This window comes from Pleurodeles waltl, chromosome 5 (assembly GCF_031143425.1).
Source record: "Pleurodeles waltl isolate 20211129_DDA chromosome 5, aPleWal1.hap1.20221129, whole genome shotgun sequence".
In the NCBI taxonomy this organism is placed as follows: Eukaryota; Metazoa; Chordata; class Amphibia; order Caudata; family Salamandridae; genus Pleurodeles; species Pleurodeles waltl.
Genome location: NC_090444.1, coordinates 1,796,815,153 through 1,796,829,637, shown reverse-complemented (window position 1 = coordinate 1,796,829,637; position 14,485 = coordinate 1,796,815,153). Strand labels below are relative to the sequence as shown.

The 14,485-nt window shown below is 46.0% G+C and overlaps 1 protein-coding gene and 1 long non-coding RNA gene across 2 annotated transcripts in view; one reads left to right on the top strand and one right to left on the bottom strand.

The window, feature by feature from the left end:
• The window catches only part of LOC138296797 (uncharacterized), a 183,286-nt gene that overhangs the window by 93,201 nt on the left and 75,600 nt on the right, over window positions 1-14,485 (bottom strand). The gene's annotated exons all lie outside the window — the stretch shown is intronic.
• The window catches only part of LOC138295203 (uncharacterized), a 32,527-nt gene continuing 18,966 nt past the window's right edge, over window positions 925-14,485 (top strand). Inside the window, exon 1 of the mRNA XM_069233387.1 lies at window positions 925-1,155. Coding sequence (XP_069089488.1) covers window positions 925-1,155 — 231 coding nt within the window. The remainder of the gene's footprint in view (window positions 1,156-14,485) is intronic.

The following is a 14,485-nucleotide window of genomic DNA, read 5'->3' as shown; positions in this document are numbered from 1 at the left end:
AATATAGGTGAGATCTGCTGGTGCCTTACCAGCCTGCACGTAAGCTTCGATCATCCACCAGTCTCTCTGTAAAGTGCCTAGAGTCCATCTGGCGCGCATGGGAGGCCAGTCCTTTGCGTACCTTGCACCGGAGCTGTGGATACCCTTCCGAAATCTCTGCGAAGCTGTACCTCCCTCACGGCCTATCACAAGAACATGAAGACCTGGCTGTTTTAGATATGGGGGCTAGTTTATCCTACCTTGGTCCGGCGCCGGGAAATCCTTTGGCGTAGCCGAGTGCTTTACAAGACGAAATAATAATGACCGATCATGTGTGGGAATTTCCATCTCCGTGCAGTTTTAAGAGACAAGTCTTTTGCTAGTATGAAATATGAAATGGTACCTCTCGGATTCCCCTTCCTTAAGCAATCGTTTTAGAAAGGTGCCTTAGTTTTGCGACTACAAGTCAGGGGGTTTGCAGCAGTTTGAAAGTATTTTCAGACCCTATTATTGGCTAAAAGGGCGTAATTTCTGATATTTTTCCCTTCCTATGGACTTAAGCAAGCGCTTGGTTTTATCACATATGCAATCTGAGAAGTTAGCAGCTATGCATGCGGTCTCTAGCAAAATAATGGCGTACACACGGGGCTAAAGTCCACAAAGCACGAAAATATTCCCTTCTGTCAACGTGTCCCTCAGCAAGACACTCATTTCTAAAAGTGTGCCAAAGATTTGTTTTAGCAAACGCTCTGGGGGCAGCAAAGCGTTTCGAAGGACGGAACAAACGGATTTGCAGGACATGTTCCGAGAACAGACAAGCAAAACCCGCACTGCATGCTCATAGATGAGCTACTACTCTCTAACGCGCCGTGGGTGGAGCTCGTGCGAGACCCCGTCCCTCCTCCCCAGACACTACTCACCAGCGCGTGTTCAGCGCGAGCACGCATGTTACAACGCGTGCGCGGAGGACGTTTCGCTACAACACGCATGCGCCGTTTGAGGTCCGCACGCGAGGCTAAGTACGCATGCGAAGTGGCGAAAGACTACCCCGAGGCTCATGCTCAGTGCAGCTGGAGGCGCAGCCCTACAAAGCATGCTCACATGAAGCCCGATTGCACGATTAACGGGGCATGCTCGGAGGCGGGGAGCGGGTCCGGCTGCGGAGCTAGGGGGCAGGTAAGCAGCGGGTCCTCTTACTACACAAATAGTAAAGGTAAATGTAATGCTGCCGGTATTAGAGGCCGTGTCGAGGGTACTGTTTACACTTTTGCCAACAGTGTCCAGTTTGCTCCGTCGACGCCCGTTTGTGTTAGGTTATTCTTTTGTTTTCAGGTTTCAGTGTCTTAGCGCTTAAAAACTCACACGTGCGCTTTGGACTTCACAACTTTTCTTAACATAGGACAAAACAGCTTAATTCTATGTGGGCAATGTGTGCGGTGCTGCCAGGTGGCCAGCACGCGTGTGCATGACATTCACATGTACTTGGGTGTGACATTAGCGCCCTCGCGCTGTCCCATGTAGGGTGTGAGTAGCCCTACCAGTTCTTATTTTATTTTTTTCTTTAAATTCGCTTACTCGTAGTCATGTGTTTGTAAATCGCGACGAAACTGTCCAGTTGAGATCTCTGAAGCTTTTCATTTTTGTTTTTCTCTTCTTAGTTCAGGTATTTTTTTTGAGATAGTAAAATCTTGTTTTTTTTCCTTAGGAACTACTTTATCTGTTTTATAGATCATCGCAGTAATTTCATATATAATGTGTACGTAGGTTGTTCGTTTTTACTTTAAGGTCTAGGCGGTGCGTTCTGAATGAGCTTGACTTGGAGTTCAATCTGAACATTTTTGTTTACTTTTAGTTCCGTTTTATAAAGAGATAACAAGTTAACCCGTGTTAAATTTGAGTAGTTTTTCGTGTCTTAATATTGCGATCTAAACAGATTTATGAGTATAAGAACTTAAGATCTCTACCTATGTTTGTTTAAGATTTGTGGGTCCTTACTAGGATGAGAGAGCAACACTTAATCCAGTAATGGTGAGCGAGGAGTTGGTTAAAAGTCATAAGCTCAGGTATGTGCAGTAATCCCAAAGAACAATACTGTATACTCCAAATATTACATTGGCAAAACCAATTGATCTCTCTAATGCAAGAGCTATTGGCTTTGATAATGTGTTTTAGCCATGTTGTAGACCAGCGTTGCTGCTGTTCTGCATGGTCAAAACTTAGTGGTATAGAGTGTCGTAGTGTGAAATAGCGAAGGTGGAGTAGAATGTTCTAGAGTGGAGCAGTAAAGATTGTCATCTATTAGAGTGGAATAATGTGGAGTTGCGTTGAGTGACACACACTAGAGTGTTGTAGAGTATAGTGCCATAGAGTGGAGTAGCATAAAGTGTAATAGTGCAGAGTGGAGTGGCGTAGAGTTCAATGGCAGCGAATGCAGAGTAGTGTTAGGGTGTGGTGGTGTAGAGGGCAGAGAGAGCAGTGGTGTAGAGGACAGTAATGCAGTGACAAAGTGCAGTTGTGTAGAGTGCAGTGGTTAAGAGTAGAGTGCAGTGGTATATAGTGGAGTGGCAGAGAGTGAAATAGCGGAAAGTGGGGTAGTACAGGGTAGGGTGTACTGGCCTAGCGTAGAGTGGCAGAGAGTATAGTATAGGGCTCAGTGGAATAGAGTGCAATGGTGAAGAGTAGGTTACAGTGGATTGGCATAGAGTGCTTGGGCATAGAGTTGAGTGCTACAGAGTAGAGTGTATTGGCATAGAGTGAAGTGTTGTAGAGTGGAGTTGTACAGAGTAGACTGGCGTGGCCTAGACTGGAGTAGTGTAGAGTGCAGTGGCGTAGAGTGGAGAAGAGTGCATAGGCGCAGAGTAGTACAAGGTAGAGTAGAGAGGCATAGCATTAAGTGGAACACATTCTTGGATTAGTACAGCATTGCTCGTTTTGATTATTTTTTTAATTATTGACTTTATTTTTGAGAAGGCCATTCTGCATTGTCATAATAAGTTTGGTTTATAAATGCTTATTTTTGAGATGTTTATAATAATGTATGTAGACCCCCTTAATATCCATTTCTAATACTACAAGATCATATAGTAGGTAATTATTTTGCTCTATAGACACACTTTCTTTTTCTTAATCTCATCCCCCAGATAGGCACCTACATGGAAGTACATGAAGTAGGTCTAGTTGTTTGAAGGCACATTTGTTTATTTATTATGCCCGAGTAGCGTGCCTCCTAAAACAAATGTAAGATACTAGTTAGAAATGTGTGGCAGCTGTTGTTTACTGGTGACTAAAATATAAGAATTGTCTGTAGTCACACTGATTAGCGAATTGAGCACCTACGAGACCACTCGGGGATTCAAACACTCCTATAAACATCCTTGTGATTGATACTCATCTTCATGAAGAATTTCCTGTAGAAAAGTGAGTCTTACAAAACTTTTACAACTGTTAGGAATGTTGTGTAGATCCATGCAGATCCATGCCCTTTTAGAAAAGATGAAGGAGACGGGCTGGCCTGGGGGAGAGGGGTGCAATCACTCCTACTCGTGTTTTTACAAGATTCCAATACCCAGGAGTCGGATTACAAAACATTTTTGACTGGTACTATTTTATGTCTTTGGCAGAAGGCAAGGCAGTACTTGATGCAATCACATTTAATCACTCTAATAGGAAAACGGGTGTCTGGAGGTGGCAGTGTCTGACCAGAATGTTTGTGCATATTTGTTGAGTGGCTCTGTGTTGTGTCCTAGTGTTTTTGTACTAAGGTGGTTCATGCTCCGTTATTGTAATGTGATGTTTTACTGTGTCTGTGTGTGTTGCATACTGTTTGTTTTGTTGCCCCCCTGCTTTGTTCAAGTTGTGTCTTACTGTGCCCTAACATACCGCTCCCAGTGCTCACTTTGTGATGCTGCCCAAGGAATTTTAAGCTGACCCTCTGCAGTGTTATAAGAAGCTTTGCATTGTGGGGAGCTGCACTACTCGTCAAGATTAACCGCTATATCTGTGCTACTCAAAGTTCAGGTCGCAGAGTAGTTGTGACAGTTTACAAATCTTGGACTACATTCTTATGAACTATTGGGAAACTGTACCTGCAGAGTGTAGATTTTCGACTGTTTGAACTTCCAAAAATCTTCCTAGGAAATACATGGAAACGTGGACCGTTTGCCGCTTTCCTGAGTAATCCCAAAACGGTTTGGAATTTCCCTTTTGTATGCTAAAATGTGCGTGTGTATATCCTCACATGTGGAGGAAAAAAACACAGATCCAACACAAACGCATTCTCAAACCGTTTTTGCTGTGTTCCACTTCCATGCCGAAATTATTCCCGATGTAGCAACCTCTTCCACTACACTCTTGCAAATTTTGGGCAATATTATGTTGCCCTTTCGAAATGTATTTATTCTAGCCCTTATCAGGAGGAAATTGCTGACCATTTTCAGACAGGAGGAGGTCAAACATATTTTGTGAATATCCACAATACAGGTCATGCTAGATTGGGGCATAATTTTGTGTATAGTTAGTAGTTCTCACGGACTTTTCCAGCCATTCTCCCTATTTGGTGGCAAAACATCAGTACGCTATGCCGTAAGGTCCGTGTGGGTGAGCGGCCTCTCGGTGATTGGTGTGCAGTTGACTAGTTCGGAGGCACCAATTGTTTCTCTTTTCCCGAAGTGGCTGCCCAGCAGCAGCAGCCTTCAGCTCAGTCAACCCATAGATCATAGGTTATCATGCATCCGTTTCACCAGTGCATCCAGGGCACCACTTTTCCAGTTCTTAGTTATACTCACATACTTTTTTGGTATGTTTTAGCAGTGACAAAGGCACAACTGGTATCCCTGCTTGTAGGTGACTCTTGACACACGTCCCATACAGGCTTCTCGACCAATGGCAGAGGCGGCCTCGTATCTCCTTTTCATTGACCCAAATTTGTCTTACTTCCTGGAACTAGATGGCAAATTAAGCTGACAGATTGTCTTAGTCATTTCTTCATAGCAGCGAAATGCTTTCATCCTGTGAGACCTCCAGTAGTAGCTTTTTATCCCAAAGACTTTGCTGAAGTTGCCATGCATGGCATGCAGCCACATCAGCTCACTCCAGTAATGTGGGCATAGTAAATAAAGCAGGTAGGCATGCTTTAACACTGAGTGGATGTGGGTAAGCAGAATGCAGGGCAAAAGAGTGTACCTTGGTAGGGCTACAGCCCTATTTGTTGGAGCTAGGCCAAGGACGCCAACAATGTGTCCAGACACCCAGTGCTTATTTATTTATTTATTTTTTTAAACACAGAGTGCCTGGGCCCTCTGTCATGCTACCAGTTTTTTCCCAGGCCATCTTTTCTTGAGTTCCACCGCAGCACAGTATGTAAGTTAACTATGCAAAAGACAAATTGATTGACCTTAATTCCTTTTCATTCTGCTACGTGTAAATTCCCATTTCCATTTTAAATGTAGAACTGCCAGCACTAGAATATTAATACAAAAACTCATACCTGGTAAAGGAAGCATTAGTCTCTATTTTACATATTTAAAATTATTTTAAATCCATGATAAATAGGAGCACATTATAACCATAACTCTTGGCTTTGCCAATGTTTGCAAGCATACATGCAAAAAATGTAGTTTCATGTGTATGCGCATGAAAACCAGATCTCTTGGCTGTGCCAATGCTTGTTTCAGCAGCGGTACAGCAACTACAGATGACTTAAGGCCATTGATTGAAAAAGATGTTGAATAAACTGATGAGAGGAAAGCAGTAGAATGCTAGAGGCTTGATAGTCTGAGAGTGGCGTGTGTAAGAGGCGCAGGATGGATTTGTGGCTAGAAAGATAGGCGGAGTTCAGTGTATAGTATGTTGGAGAAGGAGGCAAGGGGTGCAGGGTGTCTTTTGCAAGGAGAAGTGTTCATGAGTGTTATGGTTTACTTGTGTGATGGTCTTGAGAATTGTAGAGTTATAGTACTTAGCAAAACTGTTGGGCAGGAGAGGTTGAAGGATGTAATAGCTGTGCGAGGGGTGAAGAATGAAGTGACTGTATAGTCCTGTGTAGCTATTAGGAGTGATGTGTAAAATGCGTTTGTTCTTGGTGTTATATGGATTTGGTCTCTTTGAGGGGTGTGTTGAAGGCTTCCATTACGTTTTTATACCACCCCACCCCTGCTACCCATATTTTATTCATCAGCATGATTGTTGTTGTAGCCCCAGCTGTTTTGACATCATTTTTAGAGAGTGAATATCAGTGGAGATCCTGGTTTTTGGCATTGAGAGTAGAGGGGCGAAGGTCTCCAGAGAAGAGCGTTGAATCTCTTCAAAGTTGGTAGCAGGATAACATGTTGAGAAGGTTGATCTAAGACTGATTTCCAGAATTATGTTTGAAGAGCATTTGAAGGGGGTCATTTTGTTTCTTGAGACGGGAGTGATTATAGCTGGTTCAGGAAATAGGGTGGCTGGAGGATACGAGGAATGGTGGCATGATCAGAGGTGGAGAAATTCAAGATAAGTTCTTATTGGGATGTTATAATTGAGTAGATCAGTAGGATTACCATGTGAGTGGGTGGGAGAGGTGTTGAGGAGAATGGTTAGAGGGGGAACTACAAAAACGGGAAGTTTGGTTCTTCAATTACCAGTTAAAGTCACCAAGGACAGTGACGGATTAAGAGGGGCAGAGTTGCTCCATAATGGTCTGAGAAACCAATAAAAAGCAATCAATAGTGCTATGTGTGGACGGATCACTTATTTGAGTCCAAAGAGGGACTGTGACCAGGACAATGAGATTTTTTTAAACAATTTTAGGGTTTGAAGACTGGCCAGGAAGTAGCAAATGTTTATATGACTGGGAGAATGCAGCAAGGAAAGAGTTAGCTGCTGGTGGTGTTACAGAAGACTCACATAACATATGAATCTGTAATAAGTTTGAAGTGGTCAGTTATGAAAGTTTGTGTGGTGTAGTGCCCATGTGCACCACAGGTACAGGGGGGTGGTTTGGAAATTACTTGATTTTCTATATAAATTAAGTGTTTACATGCCTTGTGCAATCATATCCCATGCCCCCCCACACCCCTCGGTATGGCGAGAACGATTTTATCAAGGGCAAGCTATTTTTAGAGCCTACTGGCCCAGTCTGGTGAGAGAGCTTGAGCTGGCAAAAACAGGTGCTCTGCTCATTCTGAAGACAAATGAGCAATAAATATGTTTTTAAATTTAGTTTTTCTCTGGTCCTATTTGTGTGCTATAAAGATGGAGGTCAAATGTCAGCTTATGTCTTATAAATTGCGGTTTATTTTATCCTGGTGATTGGCGTTTGTTTCTTTCTCTGAGTGCAAAGTTAAAGGATTTTGTAAAGTGAACTGTCTGAGAATGGTGCTGGGCACGCAACTTTTGAATAGTTTGTAAATGAACTGTACACATTTCAACATATCTCATGAGTTAAGAAAGCATTTTATTTGTAATTCTGAAGTGGGATGGAAAATAAGATTTTAATAGGGTCGAACAAATCGGGGTACACCAGCTGTAAAAGCACTGCATTGTCATGGATCCTATTCTGATGTGTGGATTGTAACTACCTACATTGTTATGTTCTCTATGCAACTGTCTGCTGCATTAGTGTATTTTTGCTGTACCCCGAGCACTGCTCAAATAAAGAGCTTAAAAAAAAAAAGTGAGGATGTTCTGTTTCGGGGATACTCAAAGTACGGCCCGGGGGCCGCATGCAGCCCTCCTGACCTTTTTAATTGCGGCCCCCTGATGAACAGTAGCACTGGGATGCTGTTCTCTTGACAGAGCAGGAGCATTCAGAAAGCTGTAAAACATGCATTATTTGTTTACATGTTAACTAAAGTAACAGTAAAGAAACAAAGATGGTGCCCTAGCCAACGTATCTTTAGGAACACCTTCAGTTTTAAAAACATCTTGCACTAAACATGTTAAAACATGATAAACTGTCTGCAAACTTTAAAGAAGTGGATGTTAACATGCATGAGCGTTTTACCTTAGTAGATCGGGTTATATCATTGCACTGAGAGATGTTTATTAGCAGTGATAGTTTTCAAACATAATCTTGGAAACATTCACTTTAGTGAATCAAGACGCAAGTCATTTGTTAGGTGCACCTTGTGCGTAGCTTTGGTTGTTATATAAATGGAACAACATTATAATTTATTAAATAAAACACCATAGGTGGTTTTGTTCAGCACACATTCTGAACTTGTGTATTTCAAGGGCCTCTCACATGATAATGAAGAAAAAACAATTGTCTAGGATCACACAACCAGGTCAAGTGGGAAGCGAGGACAGATACCAGGTTTTCTGGTTTCACGTTTTGCAATTCAGCCACCAGATGGGTATTTCTTTTCCTCTCATGGTTCACATGAGAAGTTAATGCTTTGAAACTAATTTTTGGTGCATGATACTACAGCGCTGGTGGCAGACAGAAGTCACGCAAAGGCTTGGTTTGTGGTCCGCATCTGCTTTGCATCCCCTACTCTCACCTTTCATCACCCCGACCCTGCTAGCATAGGTGCCAGCAGGTGCAGCCCTCGGACATGCCACAGACAGTACTTTGTGGCCCCCGGGGAAATGTTTGCGAGAATCCATGCTCCATTTGGTGATGTGCATATGACACTTATTTTCTGAACCCTGATTGCCACACAGTCGTTTGTACGCTATATAGTTTTATTAGTAAAACTGCATGTCGGTGGGAAAGTTTATGGCCATTCAATGGAAAATGTCAGTCTGTGAATGACAGTCTGCTACCGCATCATGTTTAGAATATATTTATTAAAAGTTTAAATAAGAACAGAGTAACATTCCTGCCCCTGTCCTGATGACAATGCTATTATAAACTAATAGGCAAGGCAGGGTTTCTGTGTACCCTATATGTAGACTAGATTTTTATTAGACATGGCGCAAAGGTTTAGTCTATCTAATCATACGAGTTGTTTGTACAGCAGATACGATGCACTCCCACATTTAAAGGTGCTCTTGTATGTGATAAGAAAGAAAAGGGAGAATCTGTGAAATAAAATATGTGCCCAACATCACACTGTTTGAGACACGTTTATGGGTCAAGCGCATTACAGTTGGGTTGAGTAGATTATTCAAGTCACTAGACATGCAGGTCTGGTAGCATTCTTAAGATTTTTCGAGGTCCCATTTATGGCTTGGAGATACAGGAATCTGAATTAATGATTTTGACCAGCATTTCCCTGTCAAGTTCCACCCATTATGAGTGGGGAATATTTATGCAGATAAAGACTACTGTCTGTTGCCCTGGTTATCCCCTGTTTTGGGGACATCTCTACTTGGATTCTTCACCTGCTCTGAGCGGTGCCAAATTGGGTCAGGAGGGTGTGATCAGGCAAAGCAGGGTCTGATGTGTCTAGGGACAGTGGTGTCTGCTCCTCAGTGGTGTCAAGTGGCTCATGACTGTAGCATCAACATACACTTGTTATAATTTTCTGTTCTAACTTATTTATAAAAGTGTTAGGTCATTGTCCAGGATTTGAGGGAAGGTTTGGTTAGTTTATCACTCTCCCCACTTCTTGTACACCCTTATTGGGTTGCGCTTCTGTACATGGCTAGCGATAACCAGAACAAGAGCAAGTGCACTTCCTGGTCTGTGCATTAAGCATACCCTAGGGACACTGTGTTATGTACACATCATAGCAGCTCCTTCCTGATGTCGAGCCAAGAAGATCCTCCATTGTGCATTCCTCAAAAAATACATTCACTTTGGACCAAACTTCCTCAGATTGGTCAAACTGCTCTACGATAGATAAACAGCCAGAGTAAAAGTGAATGGTTACATTTCGCGGCCATTTAACATACGGTGGGGTACCTGTCAGGGGTGCCCTCACTCGCTGATGTTGTTTGCTCTTGCCATAAAAGATCTGTCAGAGTGGGTATGTGTAGATGAACAGATCTTGGGGTTGACTGAGAAACAGTGGGTGGAATTAATGTATTTTGTTGTATGCAGACAATATTCTTTGTACCTATCCAACATTACCCTTATGCTGGCTCGACTGAAAGAGATTTTTTGCATCTTTGGGAGTTACTCCGGCTTTGCTATTAAGTTGATTAGACCCTTCTCTGCCTGGTGGGAGATTGGAGACTGGAGAAAACACCAGCTTTACCGCTGAGAATAGAGACCACCCAATTTAAATATCTCAGAATCTGGATCACTAAAACTCTAGTTTTGCAAAATGAAGCAAACCTAAGTTCCATGTTAAAGCAGCTGGAGGTGGATGTTAAACACTGGCGGGTGCTGACGCTCTCTGCTTGGGAAGGCAGCACTGTTCAATACCAGGCGTCCTGTTTACCAGGGTGGATACGCTGGTCAGGACGTTGCTGTGGGCAGCCCCGAATAGCAATGAGGGGCTTAAAACAATCAGGTATGAGGGCGGCATTGCCTTGCTAAGTGTTCGTAAATACCACAGGGCAGCTCAAGTGAGTGTAGTTCATGACTGGGCCTAGGCATACTGCGAAGACGCAGCGCATCGACAGGACAGGTTGAGCTTTATGCACGGACTGTTTGGCGGTAGATTAGGGCATGCCTAGCCACACAGCATGCTTCCAGTCCTCACGGAGGAACACCAACAGACCCTTCTCCTGCCGCGCCTGCAAATTCACCGGAACAAACCACCTCCACTGCATACTCCTCAACACCCGCTCCGCACGCAAGCACGCCATCGAGCTCTGGGACTTGCTCGGCTCCTCCGCCCCAGACGTAGCCTTCCTGACCGAAACCTGGTGGAACGACTCCTCGGCACCCGACATCGCAATAGCCATCCCAGAAGGCTACAAGATCATCCGAAAGGGATCGCACCAACGTAATCGATGGGGGAATAGCCATCGCCCACAAATCCACCCTCAAAGTCTACAACCACACGGATGACACCCTCAAGACCGCGGAACACCTACACTTCCTCCGTATCCACACCAACCCCAACACCACTCTCAGAGGAACACTCATCTACAGACCTCCCGGACCACGAGCATCATTCAGCGAATCCATCGCCGACCTCACCAGCACTCACCTCAACGGACTACATCCTCCTCGGGAACCTAAATTTCCACCTGGAGAACAACGACACCAACTCCACAACTCTGATCGACAACCTCACCAACCACGGCCTCAGACAACTCGTCAACACACTCACCCACATCGCCGGCCACACGCTTGATCCCATCTTCTCCTCAAGCGCCCACGTCACCTTCAACTATACCACCTAACTCCACTGGACTGACCACCACTGTATCCACTTCACTTACAAGAAACCTACCGAGCACCACCGCACCAAACAACCACCCCGCCGATGCTGGAGCAGAGTTACCGAAGACCAGCTTACCAACACCCTCGCCCAGAACCCACCCTCAGACCCCACCGACCCAGACACCGCCGCCCACAACCTCTCACTGTGGATCAACGATTGCTCCAACAACCTTGCGCCATTAAAGAAGCCAGAAGAAAAGCCACCTGGTTCACCAATGAGCTCCAAAACTCCAAGCGTGACTGCCGGAAACTAAAAAAAGGAATGGCTCCTCGTACGCACACCTGACAGCCTCACAGCCCACAAGGACGCCACCTGCAGTCATCACCAACTCATCAGACAAGCCAAACGATCCCACTTCAAAGACCGCCTGGACAACAACGCACACAACAGCAAAGAGCTCTTCAGCATCGTAAAAGAACTCTCCAACCCCAGTGCCAACATCAACAACATCCCAAGAACTCTGCGACGCGCTGTCCTCCTTTTTCCACCGGAAGATCACCAACATCCACGACAGCTTCAATGCCACACCCACGCCAGACCCCACCCCCGAAAGCTCCACATGTGCAAACCGCCTGAACTCCTGGACCGACGTCAACGACACACACGCAAGATCATGAACTCTATCCACTCAGGATCTCCGTCAGACCCTTGTCCCCCCCCCCCCCCCACGTATATAACAAAGCAGACTCTACCATCGCCCCCCCAACTACGGAAGATCATCAACATCTCCTTTGAAACAGCGACATTCCCGGAAAGTTGGAAGCACGCCAAAATCCGCGCCCTCCTCAAGAAGCCCAAAGCAGACCCCAACGACCTCAAGAATTTCCGACCGATCTCCCTTTCCCAGCGAAGGTCATTGAAAAAATCGTCAACACACAACTAACCAGCCACCTCGAAGACAACGACATCCTGGACCCCTTCCAGTCCGGCTTCAGACGAAACCACAGCACTGAGACCGCCTTTCTCACTGCCACAGACGACATCAGGCGCCAAATGGACAACGGCGAAACATCAGCCCTCATCCTCCTGGACCTATCTGCCGCCTTCGACACAGTCTGCCACTGCACCCTGAAAACACGCCTCCACGAAACTGGAATTCAAGGAAAGGCCCTCGACTGGATCATCTCATTCCTCTCCGACAGAACCCAGAGAGTCCGCCTCCCCCCCCCCCCCCCCCCCCCTTCCGCTCCGAAGCCACAGACATCATCTGCGGCGTCCCCCAAGGCTCATCCCTCAGCCCGACGCTGTTCAAAATCTACATGGCCCCCCTCGCACAAGTGGCCCGACAACACAACCTCAGCATTCTCTCCTACGTCGACCACACCCAGCTCACCCTCTCCCTCACCAAGGACCCGCGCACCGCCAAAACTAACCTCCACGAGGGAATGATATCCATCGCCGAATGGATGAGAAGCAGCCGTCTGAAACTAAATTCGGACAAGACGGAGGTCCTCATCCTCGGACCCACCCCCTCCGCCTGGAACGACTCCTGGTGGCCTACCTCACTAGGAACCCCACCGACACCAACCGACCACGCACGCAGCCTGGGCTTCGTCCTCGACTCCTCCCTCACCATGTCTAAACAGGTCAACGCAGTTTCCTCCTCCTGCTACAACACACTCCGCATGCTCCGTAGGATCTACAAGTGGATCCCGACAGAAACAAGAACGGTGACACAGGCCCTCGTCGGCAGCAGGCTAGATTACGGCAACGCACTCTACACAGGCATCCCAGCAAAAGACCTACGACGCCTCCAACGCATCCAAAACACCTCTGCCTCTACGTACCCCGCCGCAGCCACATCTCCCACCACCTGAGAAACCTTCACTGGCTCCCCATGGACAAGAGGATCACTTTCAAGCTTCTTACCCACGCTCACAAAGCACTCCACGACACCGGACCAGCCTACCTGAACAACAGACTCCGCTTCTACACCCCCACCCGTCACCTCTGCTCCGCAAACCTCGCCCTCGCCGTCGTTCCCCGCATCCAACGAAAGACCTCCGGCGGCACATCCTTCTCATACCTAGCTGCCAAAACCTGGAACACCCTCCCTACCAACCTGCGACAGAACCAAGACCTACTCACCTTCAGAAGACTCCTTAAGTCCTGGCTCTTCGATCAGTAACAGCAGCTCCCCCCAGCGCCTTGAAACCCTCACGGGTATGTAGAGCGCTTTATAAATTCAATGATTGATTGATTGATATGACGGTAGTGGATGTCTGGAAGAGACTGACCAGAGAAATGGGATGGAAAGATAGACCAGCCCCCAAGATGCCATTGTGGGAGGAAGCTTGCACGCCATGGTGGGAGGGAGCTTGTCTGCGCCCCGTGATAGCCCTACAGGGTTTCCGAGGATGAGACGATATCGGCTTATCCACGCTGGCGAATGTGTGGGATGCAAATTGTCTGATACCCTGTGGTGTCATGAGGAAAGAATATAGAATGCCAGAATCCCAGTGGCTACGGTATAGACTGTTGAGTAGCACCCTCCAACAGTGTGTGTCCTAAGAGGAGAAGACACAAGAAGATGCCCCACTAAAAAGGAGGTTGCTAGATGGGCAGATAGGAAACCGATCTTGCTGACATATAGTACAGTCATGCGCAATACTTACTCACCCTCTTAGGTAGATGGGAGGAAGATGTCCGAGATCTTGATGAGGAGGACTAACTGCAGGGTTTGAGGTTCCCAGCTGATGTGTACGTTAAAGCTAACTTTTGCCTATTATAGGCAAGGATCTTAACCAGGGTTTACTATACACCCACATTGCTGTACAGAATGGGCAGAGTGGAAGATAAACGCTGCCTACATTCTTCCATATACTCTAAAGCTGCCCCTTCCCGTGGTACTCCTAGGAGGCAGTGGGAAAATCCCTAGAAATAGCAATGGGCAATCACTGGAGTTACATCCTCGGCTTGCACTTCTGGGTGTGTGGTGACGATTGGATTTCACCCACTATCAGAAGATCTTGGTGAATCTGGGATGTAGGGTAGCAAAGCTTGATATTTGCACAAAGGTGGGGATCTGGAACACCCCCGTGACTATATGACCGGGCCTTGGGAATGCAGTATTGCAGAGTGAGGGAACGTGAAGTCTATAAGGGTCGAGGCTGCATAAAAAAAATTGGGAAAATCTAGTATGGCTGGGAAATGAGCGCTGACGGGGAACCTGCGTGAACTAGACACGTACTCCTAAAGTATTTTTGGGTGGGCGTGTATGGCACTACGAACATTCTGTAGGCACT